General features: G+C 59.9%; 5 protein-coding genes and 1 non-coding gene across 6 annotated transcripts in view; 2 read left to right on the top strand and 4 right to left on the bottom strand.

Moving 5' to 3' along the window:
• Window positions 1–1807: 1807 nt before the first annotated feature.
• On the bottom strand, window positions 1808–1911 carry VDAG_20258. The gene has a single exon. It is a non-coding gene; the product is annotated as a tRNA-Arg (tRNA).
• A 321-nt stretch (window positions 1912–2232) lies between these two features.
• Window positions 2233–3888, bottom strand: VDAG_09824 (ATP-dependent RNA helicase dbp8; the record flags this gene model as incomplete). The annotated part of the gene is made up of 1 exon (XM_009654683.1): window positions 2233–3888. One exon carries the CDS (start codon window positions 3886–3888, stop codon window positions 2233–2235), a length of 1656 nt encoding a protein of 551 aa, XP_009652978.1.
• Window positions 3889–6259: 2371 nt separating this feature from the next.
• VDAG_09823 (MAP kinase kinase MKK1/SSP32) lies at window positions 6260–7994 on the top strand (the record flags this gene model as incomplete). Its single annotated transcript, XM_009654682.1, has 4 exons — window positions 6260–6313; window positions 6375–7094; window positions 7143–7798; window positions 7850–7994. 4 exons carry the CDS (start codon window positions 6260–6262, stop codon window positions 7992–7994), a joined length of 1575 nt encoding a protein of 524 aa, XP_009652977.1.
• Window positions 7995–8717: 723 nt separating this feature from the next.
• VDAG_09822 (tRNA pseudouridine synthase D) lies at window positions 8718–11217 on the bottom strand (the record flags this gene model as incomplete). The annotated part of the gene is made up of 2 exons (XM_009654681.1): window positions 8718–11040; window positions 11099–11217. The coding sequence occupies 2 exons, from the start codon at window positions 11215–11217 to the stop codon at window positions 8718–8720; spliced, it is 2442 nt and encodes an 813-aa protein (XP_009652976.1).
• A 1109-nt stretch (window positions 11218–12326) lies between these two features.
• On the top strand, window positions 12327–14103 carry VDAG_09821 (lactose permease; the record flags this gene model as incomplete). The annotated part of the gene is made up of 3 exons (XM_009654680.1): window positions 12327–12654; window positions 12712–13005; window positions 13070–14103. The coding sequence occupies 3 exons, from the start codon at window positions 12327–12329 to the stop codon at window positions 14101–14103; spliced, it is 1656 nt and encodes a 551-aa protein (XP_009652975.1).
• Window positions 14104–14589: 486 nt separating this feature from the next.
• Window positions 14590–14832, bottom strand: part of VDAG_09820 (thymine dioxygenase) — a gene marked incomplete at both ends in the record, with an annotated part of 1048 nt that continues 805 nt past the window's right edge. The window contains one exon of the mRNA XM_009654679.1: window positions 14590–14828. Within this exon, the coding sequence (XP_009652974.1) occupies window positions 14590–14828 (239 nt within the window). The remainder of the gene's footprint in view (window positions 14829–14832) is intronic.

Genomic DNA, 14832 nt, shown 5'->3' with positions numbered 1-14832 from the left:
GATCTCGAGTCGTCGCAGATCGAGCCCATGCGCTTTCAATGCGAAGGAATTGGCATCATGGCAGACGAACAGGCCCAATGGACTCGCCTGGTTTCAAGACAGAGAGTCGGGGTCGGGCGCTGGTCTGCACGCTGCACGCATGTGTTGCACGCCCTCGCGCAATCAGAAACGCACCCTGGTGATACGATGTGTTTAGGCAATGGGGGATTTTGCTGGCGGGGATTCGAAATCTGAGGCCCAGCGATGCGGTGCAGGGACGGGGTCAGTAAGCGACACCCCCTTGGCCATAGCGCCGCGCAATGCGCTCCCAGAAAGCAGAAAGGCCAGAAAGGGGGCTTTTTATTGCTGACGATGCTGGCACACGTCGTACGTCGCCCTATAACGCGAGGCACATGAAGCACCCCACGGCGAGTCCGAAATTTGATGTGCCTCCCCTTTACAAGGGCAGCTCTTTTCGAGGGCCGCAGCAAGGCATTCCATTGTCCATTCCCTTGGGCGGAAAACGACAAAGGGATAGGCCTCGACGAACCAGACTGAGGCGCCCTCGCCAAACCCCTGCCGGCCGAAAGGACCCATCCCTCACGCTTAAGGCCTTCTAGCGTCATGATGGCCCTTCTCCCGTCCTTCTAGCGTGGAAGACGGAGGGGTCTCGCGTCAGGGCTGTGACGCCCATGGGTCCACTAAAGCGCACACCCAAGGAAATTTTATCCCCCTTCCCAGTCCTCCTCGCTTTTGCAGTGCAAGGGATTTTCCCCCTGGCCTGTCTGCCACGGTGGTGGAGACTTGGATTCCTCCGCCATGGCGTGACTCAACCCCGGCCGGCCCTTGGCTCCGACCTGCTCAGTGGGAAAAAGCATCGTGAGTGTGTTCCACGGCGTGGTCTGGCCGGCGGGGTCGGTGGAGTTTTTTCGCTTCTTCTTTTTTTTTTTTTACTTCCCTTTTTTTTCTCTCTCTGGTCTCCCCTCGCCTACCCGCGCGTTCCTCGTTTCCTCGCCCTCGAGACTCCGCTTCGGCGGCTCGGGCCCGGAGTGGACATTCTGGAAAGGGTTTGTAGGTCAGGCGGCGCGCTAGGGAGGGGTGAAGACTCTGCTGTCAGGATTTTTCTATTCTGCCGGGGTGCGGGACATCGTGAGGTTGGGGCGCCGCCGTGAGCCGAGGGTGGTGGGAGTGGATGGTGAGTTGAGTGTGGCTGGCTGCCGAGGCCGAGTGGCAGTCGAGTTTACGTGCCTTTCTTCTGTTTATGCAGCGCAGAGGGCATGCGAGGCTTGGTGTTTGTTGCGAGTTCGTGACGGGATGTAAGGCCCGGGGCGGCTCGGCGTGTTTACTACAGGATGCTCCGGGTGTTGGTGATGTAGACTTTGTGTCTTTTGTCTTGGGCTCCTTCGCGAATAGGGCATTGGGCTGTGGCGAGCTGTAAGGCGCTGAGAGAACCTCGCTCATCCGATGCAGAAGCCTTGCGATTCTTGTCTAGCCTTCCGGTGTTGCATGACCAAGCTCGGAGGCTGAGAGGAGAACGCCTTAGGTGACAGACGCTGTCGATATCTCATGCTGTCGGATCGACGACGTGTTGAGCTTTGGTTGTCGTGATACCACAAAAGCCTTCCAGACAGAAGTCGCCAACGTATCAAAATATTGGTATGGGCTGATTTATACATCTATCAAGTCATAAAAAACATATTTCGATATCCTCAGCTCAAGCATTGGTAGGTTTCGTACAAAACGTCCGCATCCCATCCACTTCATAAAAGTCCATGGACAGACAGGGACCGCAAAGAAAGTACTCGCACCGATGAGATGCTTCTACATGTGACCACAGCAGGGCTCGAACCTGCAATCTCCTGATACCAACAGGCCACGGTCTCTCGTGCTTCTGTGTCGTAGTCAGACGCCTTGCCATTGGGCCATGCGGCCTTTGATGTCGACGGGGCTTCGTCGCGGGATATATCATGGGTGGAGATGGCCTTTGCTGGAGTGTGACCGACTTGGGCGTGGGCCGTGGGCCGTGGACCGTGAGAGGGGCGGCGCTGTTAGGTCTGGGCCGGAATCTCATCCTGACTTCTGCCTTGAACTCTGGTGGACGTTGTGGAGTATCATCTCATAAAGCAGGACAGGCAGTCATGACATGGCGAAGTGATGTGCTCAGGCTGTAAGCAGAGGCAAAAGATGGTATCACGGGGCGAAGAATAAGTCTGGAAAATTCGAACATATTCACTCGGGTATCTACCTAAACATCTAAAACCCATCCGTCGTCGCCCTCAGCTTCGTCTTGGTCCTCTTCCTCTTGCCACCCACCTCCTTGTTCTCCTCCATCTCGAGCAGTGCCTCCCTCTTCTTCTCGCCCACAATCTTCAGCGTGTCCCTGACGACGCGCGTCTCGAGGTTGACACCCTCCTCTGTCCAGGCATCCATCTTTCGTCCCACGCGTGCCTCAATGGCAAGGACGAGCTCCACATCACGCTGTCCGACAAAGGTGACGGCCTCACCCTTGCGGCCGGCACGAGCAGTACGACCGACGCGGTGAATGTAGTCGTCGGGGTCGCGGGGAATGTCATAGTTGACAACAAGAGCCACCTCGGGGATATCAAGACCACGCGAGGCGACGTCCGTGGCAACCAGGATGCGGGCGGCAGCGGCACGGAAGCGCGCCAGGTTGTCGGTACGCTGGCGCTGTGGCAGGCGGGAGTGCAGACTCGTGACGCGGTGGTCGAGCAGACGGAGCAGGTGATGAAGGAACTGAGCAGTCGTGGTGCGATTGCAGAAGACAATGACCGTCTTGTCGACGTTGGCCGCCGTCAGCAGGAAGGTGTGCAAGTAGTGCTCGCGGTGAGTGACGGGCACCTGAATGTGCTTCTGAGCGAGGGTAGCAGGGATGGCGAGCATCTGCGTGTCAACCTCGCAGATGAAGACGGGCTCCTTGCCGGGCTTTGGAGGCATGTCCTTGAGGGCGCGCACTTCGGGAGTGATGGTGGCGGTGAAGAGGAGCGTCTGACGCTGGGCCGGTGGCGGCAGTGCGGAGAGGCACTCCTCGACGGCGGGAAGCATGCTGCCGGTGCCGGTACCGTCGAGCAGGCGATCGGCTTCGTCGAGAACCACGAAGCGGATGCGACGGAGGCCACAAATGGTATCCTCGCCAGACGTGCGGATGTGATCGGCGAGGCGACCGGGCGTCGCAATGACAACGTGTGGACGTGACGCAAGGGCAATGGCCTGAGGACGCATGTCGTTTCCGCCAGTGATGAGGGTGACCTTGAGACCCTGGGGCGACCCGATGGCCTTGAACTGCTCAAAGATTTGCAGAGCCAGCTCTCGGGTCGGCGTCAAGACGAGGCCGTAGATGGCGGAAGGGTCTTCGGCCCATTTCTGAAGAATGGGCACCGCGAAGGCGACCGTCTTTCCGGAACCCGTCCTGCTGCCACCAATGCAGTCCCTGCCCTTGAGAATCTCGGGAATACACCCCTTCTGAATGCCCGTGGGCCTCTTAATGGCCATGTTGGCCAGGGATTGTGTGAGCCATGGTCGAACGTTGAGAGACGAGAATGTCGTGTCCGGGTCGACGGGCGCCGTGATGCCAGCCGGCGCGGGGAGCTTGGGTTCGGGTCTGGAGGACGGAGTGGCGGTGGTCGTCTTCTTCACACGGGACGGTGCCTGTATGGTAGACACGATTCGCTGGAACTCTTCCTCATCGTCTTCGTCCTCATCGTCCAGCGCTGGATTCCTTGGCGGCGAGGTCTTGCGTCTCTTGCGGGAGCCAGCATCGTCAAGCTGGTCCGACTCGGCATCGGAGGCGTGCTCAGACTCGGACGAGGAGGCGTGTTGGTCAATGTTGGCGCCCTGATCGGAGTCGTCAGATTCGGCGGCTAAGCGCTTGAGATCGGAAGTAGACGGCATCTCGTAGGGTTTTTCCGAAAGACAGACGCGTGATGCTGAAGTGGTTCCTTGTCTGGTTCCTTGTCTGGTTCTTGTCTGGTCCTTGTCTGGTTCCTCGCCTGGTTCCTCGCCTGGTTCCTGCTCGCCTGGGAAATTTTCGTTATCCAAAATTTTGGCAGGTGCATTGGGGAAGCAGCCACTGCCGGATAAGGTAGCGGGGTGTCATTGACAGGGGTGCCAGGTGACGAGCACTGTGCTGTCCAGCCAATAAGGGACCCTAGCTTCCTGGAAGCTGCCTTGAAGCTGCCTTCTGCGCGGATAGACGCGCGCCTAGGGAAACAGCGATGAATCGTTGCTTCCTCCTCCCATGCCAATGCATCATGCTTGCCTTGGAAGCTGACGCACACACTTTTCGTGACATCAGTTCGTGGCATTTACGTCGAGCCCCTTCGACCTGAGCTGAGGTACCTGCCCGCCTAGTGCCCACCTAAGGTAGGTAGGTATAGGTACCTGATAGGTAAGGTGTATCGACGTGGTATCAACAGGCCACTAACGCGGGTGTCGTGTCACCCCAAGACATTTCAAATCTCACTCAGCGCCAGTCCCACCTTGCTCAGCCTTATGGCCACGACCCAGACCCAACCCGACGAAGAGCTTGGGTCGCCAAATGTGGCCGTAGACCGGCAAGCTGAGGGTGTCGATGGACCACATTGGTGAGGGAGCACATAACCAAATGGCAGCCGGACCTCAACCAGTGACGAGACGGAGGGTGCGCTCACGCCCACTGTACAAGGTGCACATGCCCGAAGATGAACGAGTGGGAAGAAGCGGAGAAGCCGTGTTGGATGCGCCACGAACGGTTGGGCACCCAAGACTCAGGCAAGGAAAACGACACCGTTACGAACAACGCCAGCAGATTCGCGGCATGTTGTGTTGCCTTCGCCTCGCGAACATGACGGTCGCCCTTTTCAAAAACCGGTACAATGGCTACTGTTGTTCGTGGAAGAGGCCCAGGTGACCAGAGGAGATCCAATGGCACCTCCTGTCTGATAGTACATGGCAAACGAGTACTCCTCATTGGCAAGGGTGGCCGCGGAGAGTCGCAGCGTGGAGGCCTGTTCGGAACTCGGAGAAGGGCCCTTGGCTGGAAGGATTTCCCCCAATCGTGGGCGCCGGCTCTCGCCTGTTGGTGATGCCGAGTTGATTTTCTGCTTCATGCAGCAATGCAGCAGCAGCGGCAGCAGCAGCAGCAGCTTCACAAGGCCCCTAGTAACTGCATGGTCAGTGGCCTGTTCCGGGTCGACGCTTTCCAATGCGTCCTCTTGTGTTTGATGTCTAGGCTGCTTTTGCGCTCGTGAATTAGAGGCACCAGACGAAGCCTGTGGGCATTGATTGATGGATGGATGTAATGATCGTCACGTAGTCCCGTGTCCTAGGGGCGGCAAAAGGTACGTAGGACTCACAAACCCAAGGACTCACAGCCCAAGGAGGGACAGACCCAAGGAGGGAACTGCTGGCCACTGTGCCACAGTGCTCCCCGACAGCAGGATACCGTTGGCTTAGCGCCAGACCCTGCCTTGCCTGCCCATCGGCCCCTCTGCCCCTCCGCCCCTCCGTCGCCCGCCCACTGGATCACTGGAGCCCCTGTTTGCACCTGTCTCTTGCCCTTTTGCTTCCCACACTCCCGCTGGACCCGCAGTAGGCCAAGCAAGCACGACCAAGAACCACGCACCTCAGTCTGATGTGAGGGAGGTGCGGGTGGGAACTTGCTCTCCCCGCCTTTGCCATTCCCACACACGACCCAACTGAGAGAGATCACGGCAAGCTGGACCTCTCCTCTCGCCTCTCGCCTTTCGCCTTTGGTCCTTCACCTGCTTGCCCTTCGCCTCCAGCGCATTGCTCGTACGTTCGCTATTGGCACACTTAGCTCTTCTTCTTCTTCTTCTTCTTCTTCGCCTTTGCTTAGACATATCGCCTACTGAACACACGAGCCAATCAATCCCACCTGAGAGCATAGCCAGGCCAAGCCTTTTCGCCCTTTCCATCCATCCAACCCACGTGCGACCGTTCCAGCTATTGACGACGCCCTCCCGCTGCCTGCTTTGTTTGCCGAGACTCGACCTGAATCCATCCCTCACAAAGACGACAACTACTTCACCTTGTTACGCCGTGAGACCCGGTTCCGTTACACCTACCCAGCCCTGCCCTCAGCAGTAGCAGCAGCAGCAGCAGCAGCAGCAGTACAACCAAAGAACTCGGGCAGTTCTTCTTCCGGCCAGCCCCTGAGCTGAGCATCCTTATTCGAGTACGACGAGGCCCGACCCTTGTATTTGCTCTCTGAGCCCCTCTGCCCAGTCGCTGCTGTCACGGCAGTACCGCTGCCAACCACGTCATGGCGGACCAGAACCCATCCCAATCCACCAACATGGATCCTACACCATACCAGGTTGGACTCCCTGTGATGCCGCCTTGCTACCACGAGGCTCATTCTAACAAAATGTTTCCAGATCCCCAGTCTGTCCTCGGCAAACTCCCAAGGCAACGTTCCGACCATGTCTTCCTTAGTTCCTCTCCTACGCCCTGCGATACCTGGCGCCCGATCCAGTGGTGCCCGAGCACCAAGATTGGGACTCGCCATCCCGCCGTCCCCCAATGCGAAGCCGGTGGGCAACCAGCCCGCTGCGTCGGCTCCCCGTGCGTTGCCCACCCTACACCTTGCCACTCCGATGGGCAGCCAAGGCTTGCCTTACGAGCAGCCCCCTCGACTGAACACGAGTGTTCAGGGCCACTCTGCCAGCGGAGGCAGCGAGAGCAGCGCGGCCCACTCGAGATCGGGCAGCTTTGGACCCCTTGATGGACGTGCCAGTAACCCCACCTCGGCCGGCTCGCAATACTCGGCTCTTTCCTTTGCCTCCCAGTATGGTATTGGGGGATCAAGACCCCAGGGCACCCCTGACCCGGTATCCGCCGTCGGGTCTCTCTACTCAGAACGTAGCGAGGGTGGTGTTGGTATGGAAAGAGACAACAGCCTCCAAGGCTTGGAACAGTTTGATAAGCTTAGTTTGGAGAAGGCAAGGTCTCTGGACGTGGAAGACCTCGACGATGACGGTTGGAGGATTGCCAGTCTGGAGTCTAGGATCGAAGAGCTCGGCAACCTCGGTGAAGGTGCTGGCGGTGCCGTGACAAGAGCCAAGCTCAAGGGCGGCAAGACTGTCTTCGCCCTGAAGGTGAGTCAAGAGACCCGAGGCTGAGACACAGGAGGCTAACGTCGCTAGGTCATCACGACGAACCCCGACCCTGATGTGAAGAAGCAAATCGTACGAGAGCTCAACTTCAACAAGGGCTGTGCATCAGAGCACATTTGCCGGTACTACGGCGCCTTTGTCGACCCTGCCACTGCCACCATTTCTATCGCCATGGAGTACTGCGAGGGTGGCTCGCTCGACAGCATCTACAAAGAGGTCAAGAAACTCGGTGGCCGCACCGGCGAGAAGGTCCTCGGCAAGATCTCAGAGGGCGTTCTGCGTGGCTTGACGTATCTCCACGGGCGACGCATCATTCACCGTGACATCAAGCCATCCAACATTTTACTCTGCCGCAACGGCGAGGTCAAATTGTGCGACTTTGGCGTCTCTGGCGACTTTGGAACCAAGGGCGAGGCCAACACGTTCATCGGCACCAGCTACTACATGGCGCCTGAGCGAATCACGGGACAGAGCTATACCATTACCTCTGACGTGTGGTCCACTGGCGTTACACTGCTTGAGGTTGCGCAGCATCGATTCCCGTTCCCAGCCGACGGGACCGAGATGCAGCCTAGGGCAGGACTCATTGACCTGTTGACCTATATCGTTCGGCAGCCGATACCCAAACTCAAGGACGAGACTGATGTCACTTGGAGCGACAACTTTAAGTACTTTATTGAGTGCTGGTGAGTGAGCCTTGTCAGATGGTCCTGGGCGTGTTACTGACTATTCTCCAGTCTCGAGAAGGACCCGACCCGCCGTGCAAGCCCATGGCGGATGCTCGACCACCCCTGGATGGTCGAGATGCGTTCCAAGCGTGTCAACATGGAGAAGTATCTGTCACAAGTATGGGGTTGGGACACGCCAAAGGCGGAAACGTAATGTTGCTCGACCTGCAGCGGAACGGAGCGAAGCGAAAGTCAATACTTGGACAAATGAACAAAACTGAACAAACGCCAAAGGTGTATTTATCCATCCCCGCAACGACTCGCATATGAGGCGCATACCATGGCGGCGCCTTTTGAATGCGACCTCTCGGACGGATCCTGGCACGACCCTTCTTGGCACCATATCGACGTGAGATGATTGGCTATCCGGCATTGGTGGGCGGAAGAGAGACCGCCATCCTGGATTTGAAAGACGGAGGGTGAACATGACAGAAATGGACGAAGTTGATCTTGACCACAGCATGAATGAAGTCAACGAGCGGCTCTCGGATATTGTTTTTCGGCGAGCAATTAGCTGATCACTACGAAATTGGAAACGAGTGGCCCTATCCGTGTGTGCATGTGTTTCGCCGTCGTGCTGGCGATCTGCCTCGGGCTGTATGATGGAGTGACCACGGGTGCGGGGTGATCTGCCTCTAGCTGTATGATGGAGCAACCTCTGGTGATTGACGGGAGGCGAAGGACTCGCAGTATGTATGAGCTCTGAGTGTGAGTACGTACAACTTTGACAGGACGGCCATGGCATGCACGGCTCAAAAAGTTGCATCAACAAATCGTAAGAGCCTTCTGGTAGTTCTCCCGGGTACTTGATTGTACAACGGCCTTTTGGCCTTTTGCGGCTCTGTCCCCACATTCTTTTCCATCGTCAGACGGCCCTTCAAGCGGACGTTTCCTGTGTCTGTTGCTCTCCCGCGTCCTCCTCGCCCATGAGCTCTCGCAATGCCACCGTGGCGTACGCCGACTTGCCCAACTGAAACTTGACAATGACGGCAACCTTTGTCTTCTCCTCGTCGCTCACCGCCGTCTTGGCCGCCTCTGCTGTCACGGCAGACGCACCGTTGCCCGCGTCCGCGGATGCCCCAACTGCCTCGGCCGCCTCGCCCATGACAACGTCGTCCTGTCCCTCCACCTTGGCCTTCTTGCCTTCTGGCCCCTGCTCCTGCTCCTGCGTCTGCTCCTGCGCCTGCGCCTGTTCCGCCTCCCACTTCCTCTTCCGCCCCGCCGCCGCCTCCTGCGCCTCGACGGCCTGCGCGGCGCGCACGCGGTCGAGGTCGGTCGGGTGCATCTGCTCCTCCTCGTCGCGGTACCGGCGCACCTCGACGGCCGGCGCGCCGAGGAACCGCGCCGTCAGCCGGCGGTACGTGCCCGGCAGGCTGAAGTCGCGGTGGCGGCGCGCCATGCTGTGCGGGTCGAGGCCGCCGTTCTCGGGCCGCGCCATGAAGGACGCGTAGAAGGCGCCGAGCGCGTTGGGCGGGTAGAGGACGGCGTGGCCGGGGGACGGCAGCACGACGTCGTGGATGGTGTGGCGGCCCGAGGCGGCTTCTTCGGCCGTCAGCGCGCGGGCGGCGGTTGGTTCGTCGGGCTCGTCGTCGTCGTTGTCGTTTGGGCTGTTGCTGGTGGTCTGTCCGTCGGGCTGCTGCGCGCGCGCGAGTTCCGGGTCGGTCACGGAGGTGTCGGGCTTGGGCGCGGCGTCGACGACGACGAGGTCGCCCTCGACGACGGCGTCGCCGTGCAGAGCCCAGCGGCGGCTCGCGGCGTGGTTCCAGACGTACGACTGGTAGGCGTGGAGGTACATGTTGCGCAGCTGGCGCGGGATGGCGTTGAGGGCGCCGTGGAAGTCGCGGCGCGACGCCGGGTTGCGGCCGAGGTGGCGCATGACGGCGCCCTCGGCGGTGAAGCGGCGCGGCAGGTAGTGCAGGGCGTCGTCGGCGGCGGCGCCGTCGCCCGTCTGGAAGAGCATGCAGACGCGGTGGCGGGTTGAGCTCGTCGCGGAAGGTGCGCCTCGGCCGGGTCCTCGCCGTCGAACGGCGCGCTGCGCGACCTCGGGCCTGTAGGCCAGGATGGCGTCGACGGCGCCCGCAAAGTCCTCCTGCAGGATGAGGCGGCCGACGTCGTGCGTGCCGACGGCGTAGGTGCCGAAGCGCTGGTGGCCAAAGTAGTTGAGCCAGCCGCGCGAGGCCATGCTCTCGAGGGCCGTCTCGGCGGCGCGGCGGATGGCCGCCTCGCGGGCGGCCGGCGGCAGCGCCTCGGACGCCGGGTCGGCGAGGCGGCACTTCTTCAGCGTGATGACAAACTCGTTGCCCTGGAGGCCGCCCAGGTGCAGCGGGTGCCTCTCGTAGCGGTAGTCGCCCGTGACGAGGCCGTGGACGCGCGCCTGGACGCCGTGCAGGTTCTCGGCCTTGAGCCAGCGGACGGAGCAGCGCTGGGCCGTGGCGGCGCGGCGGTCCTTGGTGCCGGCAAAGGCAAAGTGCTGCGGCTTGGCCCGGCCGGCGCGCGCGAGCTGGTGGATGGCGTCCATGGTGTCGCGGTTCTCCTTGTAGAGCGTGAAGTGGAGGTATTCGCCCTCGCCTTCGGCCTTGACCTTGCCCTTGGCGCTGCGCCGGTTGTTGCCCGTCTTCATGCGGTTGGCCTGGTTGTAGGCCTTGGAGGGCCGTGGCGGACGACCGGAGGCGACGATGATGGCGCCGGCGAGGGACGGGTCGGAGTTGTCGGTCGTCGTGTCGATGAGCGAGTGGAAGACGCGGCGCACGAGCTGGTGCAGCTGGCCACGCTGCTCCTTGTCCTCGAGCGGCGGCGACCTTGCTGGCGGCGGAATCGTCTTCTTGGCGGCGGCCGCCTGGTAGATGGCCACGAGGCTCTCGGCGAATTCGGCGCTCGCGAGGTCTGTGATGGCCTGGATGTCTGCAGCGGCGGGCTCAGGGATCTCAGGCGCAGGAGGGTCGGGCGGCGCGGCTCCGTTTTGCCGTGTGCCGTTTCCATGGGGTTCCTCAGCACCCTGGGGAGCTGTGCCGTTTCCACGGGGTTCCTCAGCACCCTGGGGAGCTTGTGCAACACCAGAAGCCTCCGTTGCGTCTTGTGACTTGGGGTTCTCTGATGTCGTGGCAGCAGCAGACTTGGCAGGAAGCTCGACAAGCTTCGTCTCCTTGAGATGAACGACGGTGCCATCCTTGCTGATCTCATTGACCTGGAAGTCGGTGAACCTGGCAAGGTGTCAGTATACGATGTGTCTCTCAGGTACCCAGCACCTCCATCACTGACCTCACGCGCGTCTCGCCAGTCCAGGTCTCCATCTTGGGGGCAATGCGCTCCGTGATGCCCAGACCCCTGTTGAGGCGCACACCATGGGCCCCAATCTGAGGCTTGTGTGTGGCAGCCATGGTGACACTGATTGAGCACACAAGCCCAAACTTGGAAAGAAAAGTGTCTGGGGACGTGTAAGAGGGCGGCTTTGATGGTGATGAGATGGGGTGAAGATCCTGAGTTCACTTTTTGCTGAAGTTTGGAAGTACCTTTGTACCATGAGCCACATTCCGCCACAGAGACCACGAGCCACATCACACGAGGCACAGAAATGGTCTGATTGGCCAATTCTGCTCACCTTGAGCCTGCCTCCTGCCTCGTGCCTCTGCCTGCCTCTTCACCCTCCAAGTCGAACAACCCACCACCATCACCACGAGCTCCATCAAGCACACTCTCTTGCTCCTCGCTCCTCGGTCATAATGGAGCTGCGGCATCGAGGATCATCAAGGCGAAAGAGGGCAACAAGCACATGATTTTGTTGCCCCATGTCCCCGCACGCGCCATGCGACGAAGGTCCTTGTCTCCTCGCGGCGATCCGATGCCCAGAAGCTCCCACCACGAACGACGCACACTTGTGCCTTGTTCACAGTGCCAATCTCAGTGTTTTCCTGCTGGCCGAAGTTCCCCCGGACATCCAGAACCCAGTTTCGGTCTAGATGCCAGGAACCGAGACCCGAAATCCCCGGCTTTGCCTCTCTTTGTCGCATCAATGTGCATCATGCGCATCAATGTGCATCATGTTGGCCATTTCCCACCTCTGAACACCAACAACCTTCTCCGCATGACCCCCACCGATCCCCGCGTTCTCACATCTCACACTGCCGACCCTATCATCCCTGTTCAACCTCCTCACTGCCACCAAGATCAGCAGCCCATCTCAACCCCAGACCGCGTACAGCTGTACATATAGCCGCCTTGGCCAGGCACTGGAGGATCACGACGGCCTGCATCAGGTCGCAAGGGGACAAGATCGGCACACTGTCACTGAGTCGCCAGCAACCGAAAGCCAAAGCTACGCTACAGAGAGCATGCTGAGACGGCCTATATAAAACGACCAGCCAGTTCGGCGTCTCCTTACCTTTGTGACAAGCCTCGCACTGCACTTTTGTTTTGACCTTCTTGTGCCTCTTCGATAGACCTTCTTGCGGACCCGGACCCAGACCCAGACACCCCTCGGTCTTCCACGATGAAGGCCGAAAACCACAGCCAACTCGACCACATCGAGGCGACCTCGAGCGCAGTGGATGACCTTCAGAAGCCCGACCTGACCCTGCGCCATGGCGTTCAGGAGAAGAATGTCGAGTCGCTGGCTCTCGCCGATGCCGTCGCCAAAGACAACCCCGACTACAGGTCGAGGTCCCAGGTCAAGCTCTACTGCATGATGGCCCTTTGCGTGCTCAATGGCGTCATGAACGGCTACGACGGCTCCGTCATGAGTGCCATCAACGCCATGGAACCGTTCCAGGACAGGTTCAAGATTGGCAAGACGGGCACGCTCAACGGCGCCACTTTCAGTACGCTTCCCTCCCCGACACACGCGCACGCCGCGTCAGGACTAATACGCTGCATAGGCATCTACACGGTCGGTTCCATCATTGGCTCTCTGGGCTGCGGCTACATCATGGACCGATGGGGACGCCGCGCCGGCATGTTCATCGGCGCTGCCAACATTATACTGGGCTCCGTCCTCCAAGCTACCAGCAGTCACCTGGCGCAGTTCATCGTCGGTCGCTTCATCGTCGGCTTTGGCAACCCCATGTGCGCGACGACTGCGGCCGTCTATCTCGTCGAACTGTCCTACCCCACGTGGCGGGGCCTTGCGGGTGGCCTCTACAACGTCCTCGGCTGGAACATTGGCGCCAACAGTACGTCAAACGACCATGACACACGTGAACAAGGATAAAGGCTGACATGTAGTTCCTCTGCTAGTTGCCTCGTGGTCCTGTTACGCAACCAACTACCTCGAGAACGACTGGTGCTGGCGGATACCCTACATCATCCAGCTCACGTTCCCCACCGTCGTCTTTTCGCTCGTCTGGTTCCTCCTCCCCGAGAGTCCACGCTGGCTCTGGAGCGTCGGCCAGACCGAGAGGGCCAAGGGCATCTTGATCCAGTACCACGGGAACATGAACCCCGACTCGGCCCTCGTCAAGCTCGAGGTCGAAGAGATGCAGGACGCGCTCGAGCATGAGCAAGAAATTGCCAACAAGAACTGGAACTACAAGGTGCTCGTCAACACGAGGGCGAACCGCCACCGCATGTGGCTGCTCATGCTCGTCGCCGTCTTTGCCAACTTTATCGGCGGCTCCGTCATTTCGTACTACCTCCCCGTCATGGTCGAGGGCATCGGCATCACCGACTCGCGACGCCAGCTCCTGCTGAACGGCATCAACACGATCCTCTCGTTCATCGCCGGCCTCTTTGGCTCCTTCTGCGTCGACAAGTTCGGCCGCCGGCCCTTGTTCCTCTGGGGCACCTTTCTGACGGGCCTCGTCTACATCCCGATCAACGTGCTGGCGGCCAGGGCCGAGGGCTACGAGGAGGGCCAGATCCCCAGGGCGCAGTCGTACGCCTTCATCGCCATGGTCTTCACGTACGGCATCTTCTGGGGCTTCTGCTGGACGCCCCTGCAGGCGCTCTACCCGGCCGAGATTCTGAACAACGAGATCCGCGCCAAGGGCATGGGCGTCAAGGGCTTCCTCACCGGCGTCTCGAGCTTCATCAACACCTTTGGCACCTCGGTCTCGCTCAAGGAGATTGGCTGGAAGACGTACACCATCTTCCTCGTCCTGCACTTTATCCACAACGGCTTCATGTGGCTGTCGTGTGTCGAGACCAAGGGCCGCACGCTCGAGGAGCTCGACGAGATCTTCAACGATCCCCACCCCGTCAAGCGCAGCAAGCAGAAGACGGCCATCATTGCCAACCAGGGCGTCGGCATCCGGATCAAGGACGATGCGTAGCTCACCAGCGCGAACCCTGCGCATCTGCGGATGCTTGTTGTCTCGACAGTAGTATAGGATGAATGATGATGAATGAATGTCTGAATTATCATGGTTGAATGGTGCCAGCCGCCCGGGTGATCTGACTGACTGACGGCCATGGAATCGTTCCGACAGTGTTGAAGTGGGTGTCGCCGTGTCCTGGTCACTCAGCACATCCACCTTGCACAGTCTACTGAGGCCTAAAAGGCGACACGCAACAGACCAAGTCTTGTCATCGTGAACAAGGCAACAAATATAGGGCCAAAACGCCAACCCACATTCGACACGTCAATACGTCGCCGTCAGCCTCTGCACCAGATACTCCCCGCTGTTGATGCCCTCATACTTCTTCTCCGCCTCGGACGCATACGTCCCCGGCAGCGCCTCGATGTAGTCCTTGTAATTCGGGTTGCAAAAGTACCTGTCATGGTCAGTATTCCGAAAACAGCCTTTCGGCATCAGGACTCACGCAATGCTGTACCGCGGCGGGTAGACGTCCCCGTCGGCGCCGCCGCCGGGCGGCTCGACGACGCGGTGGACGGTGCTGCGGATGGTGTCGTTGCTCCAGCGCGCCAGCAGGTCGCCGGCGTTGACGACGACGGTGCCGGGGATGGGGGTCGCGTCGACGAAGCGGCCGGCGGGCCCGCGCACCTGCAGCCCGCCGCGGGCGCCCTGGAACAGCAGCGTGACGGGACCGGTAGTCGCTGT

The sequence above is a fragment of the Verticillium dahliae genome, genomic scaffold (genome assembly GCF_000150675.1).
Source record: "Verticillium dahliae VdLs.17 supercont1.27 genomic scaffold, whole genome shotgun sequence".
Classification (NCBI taxonomy): Eukaryota; Fungi; Ascomycota; class Sordariomycetes; order Glomerellales; family Plectosphaerellaceae; genus Verticillium; species Verticillium dahliae.
This window is presented reverse-complemented; position numbering and strand designations above follow the sequence as displayed.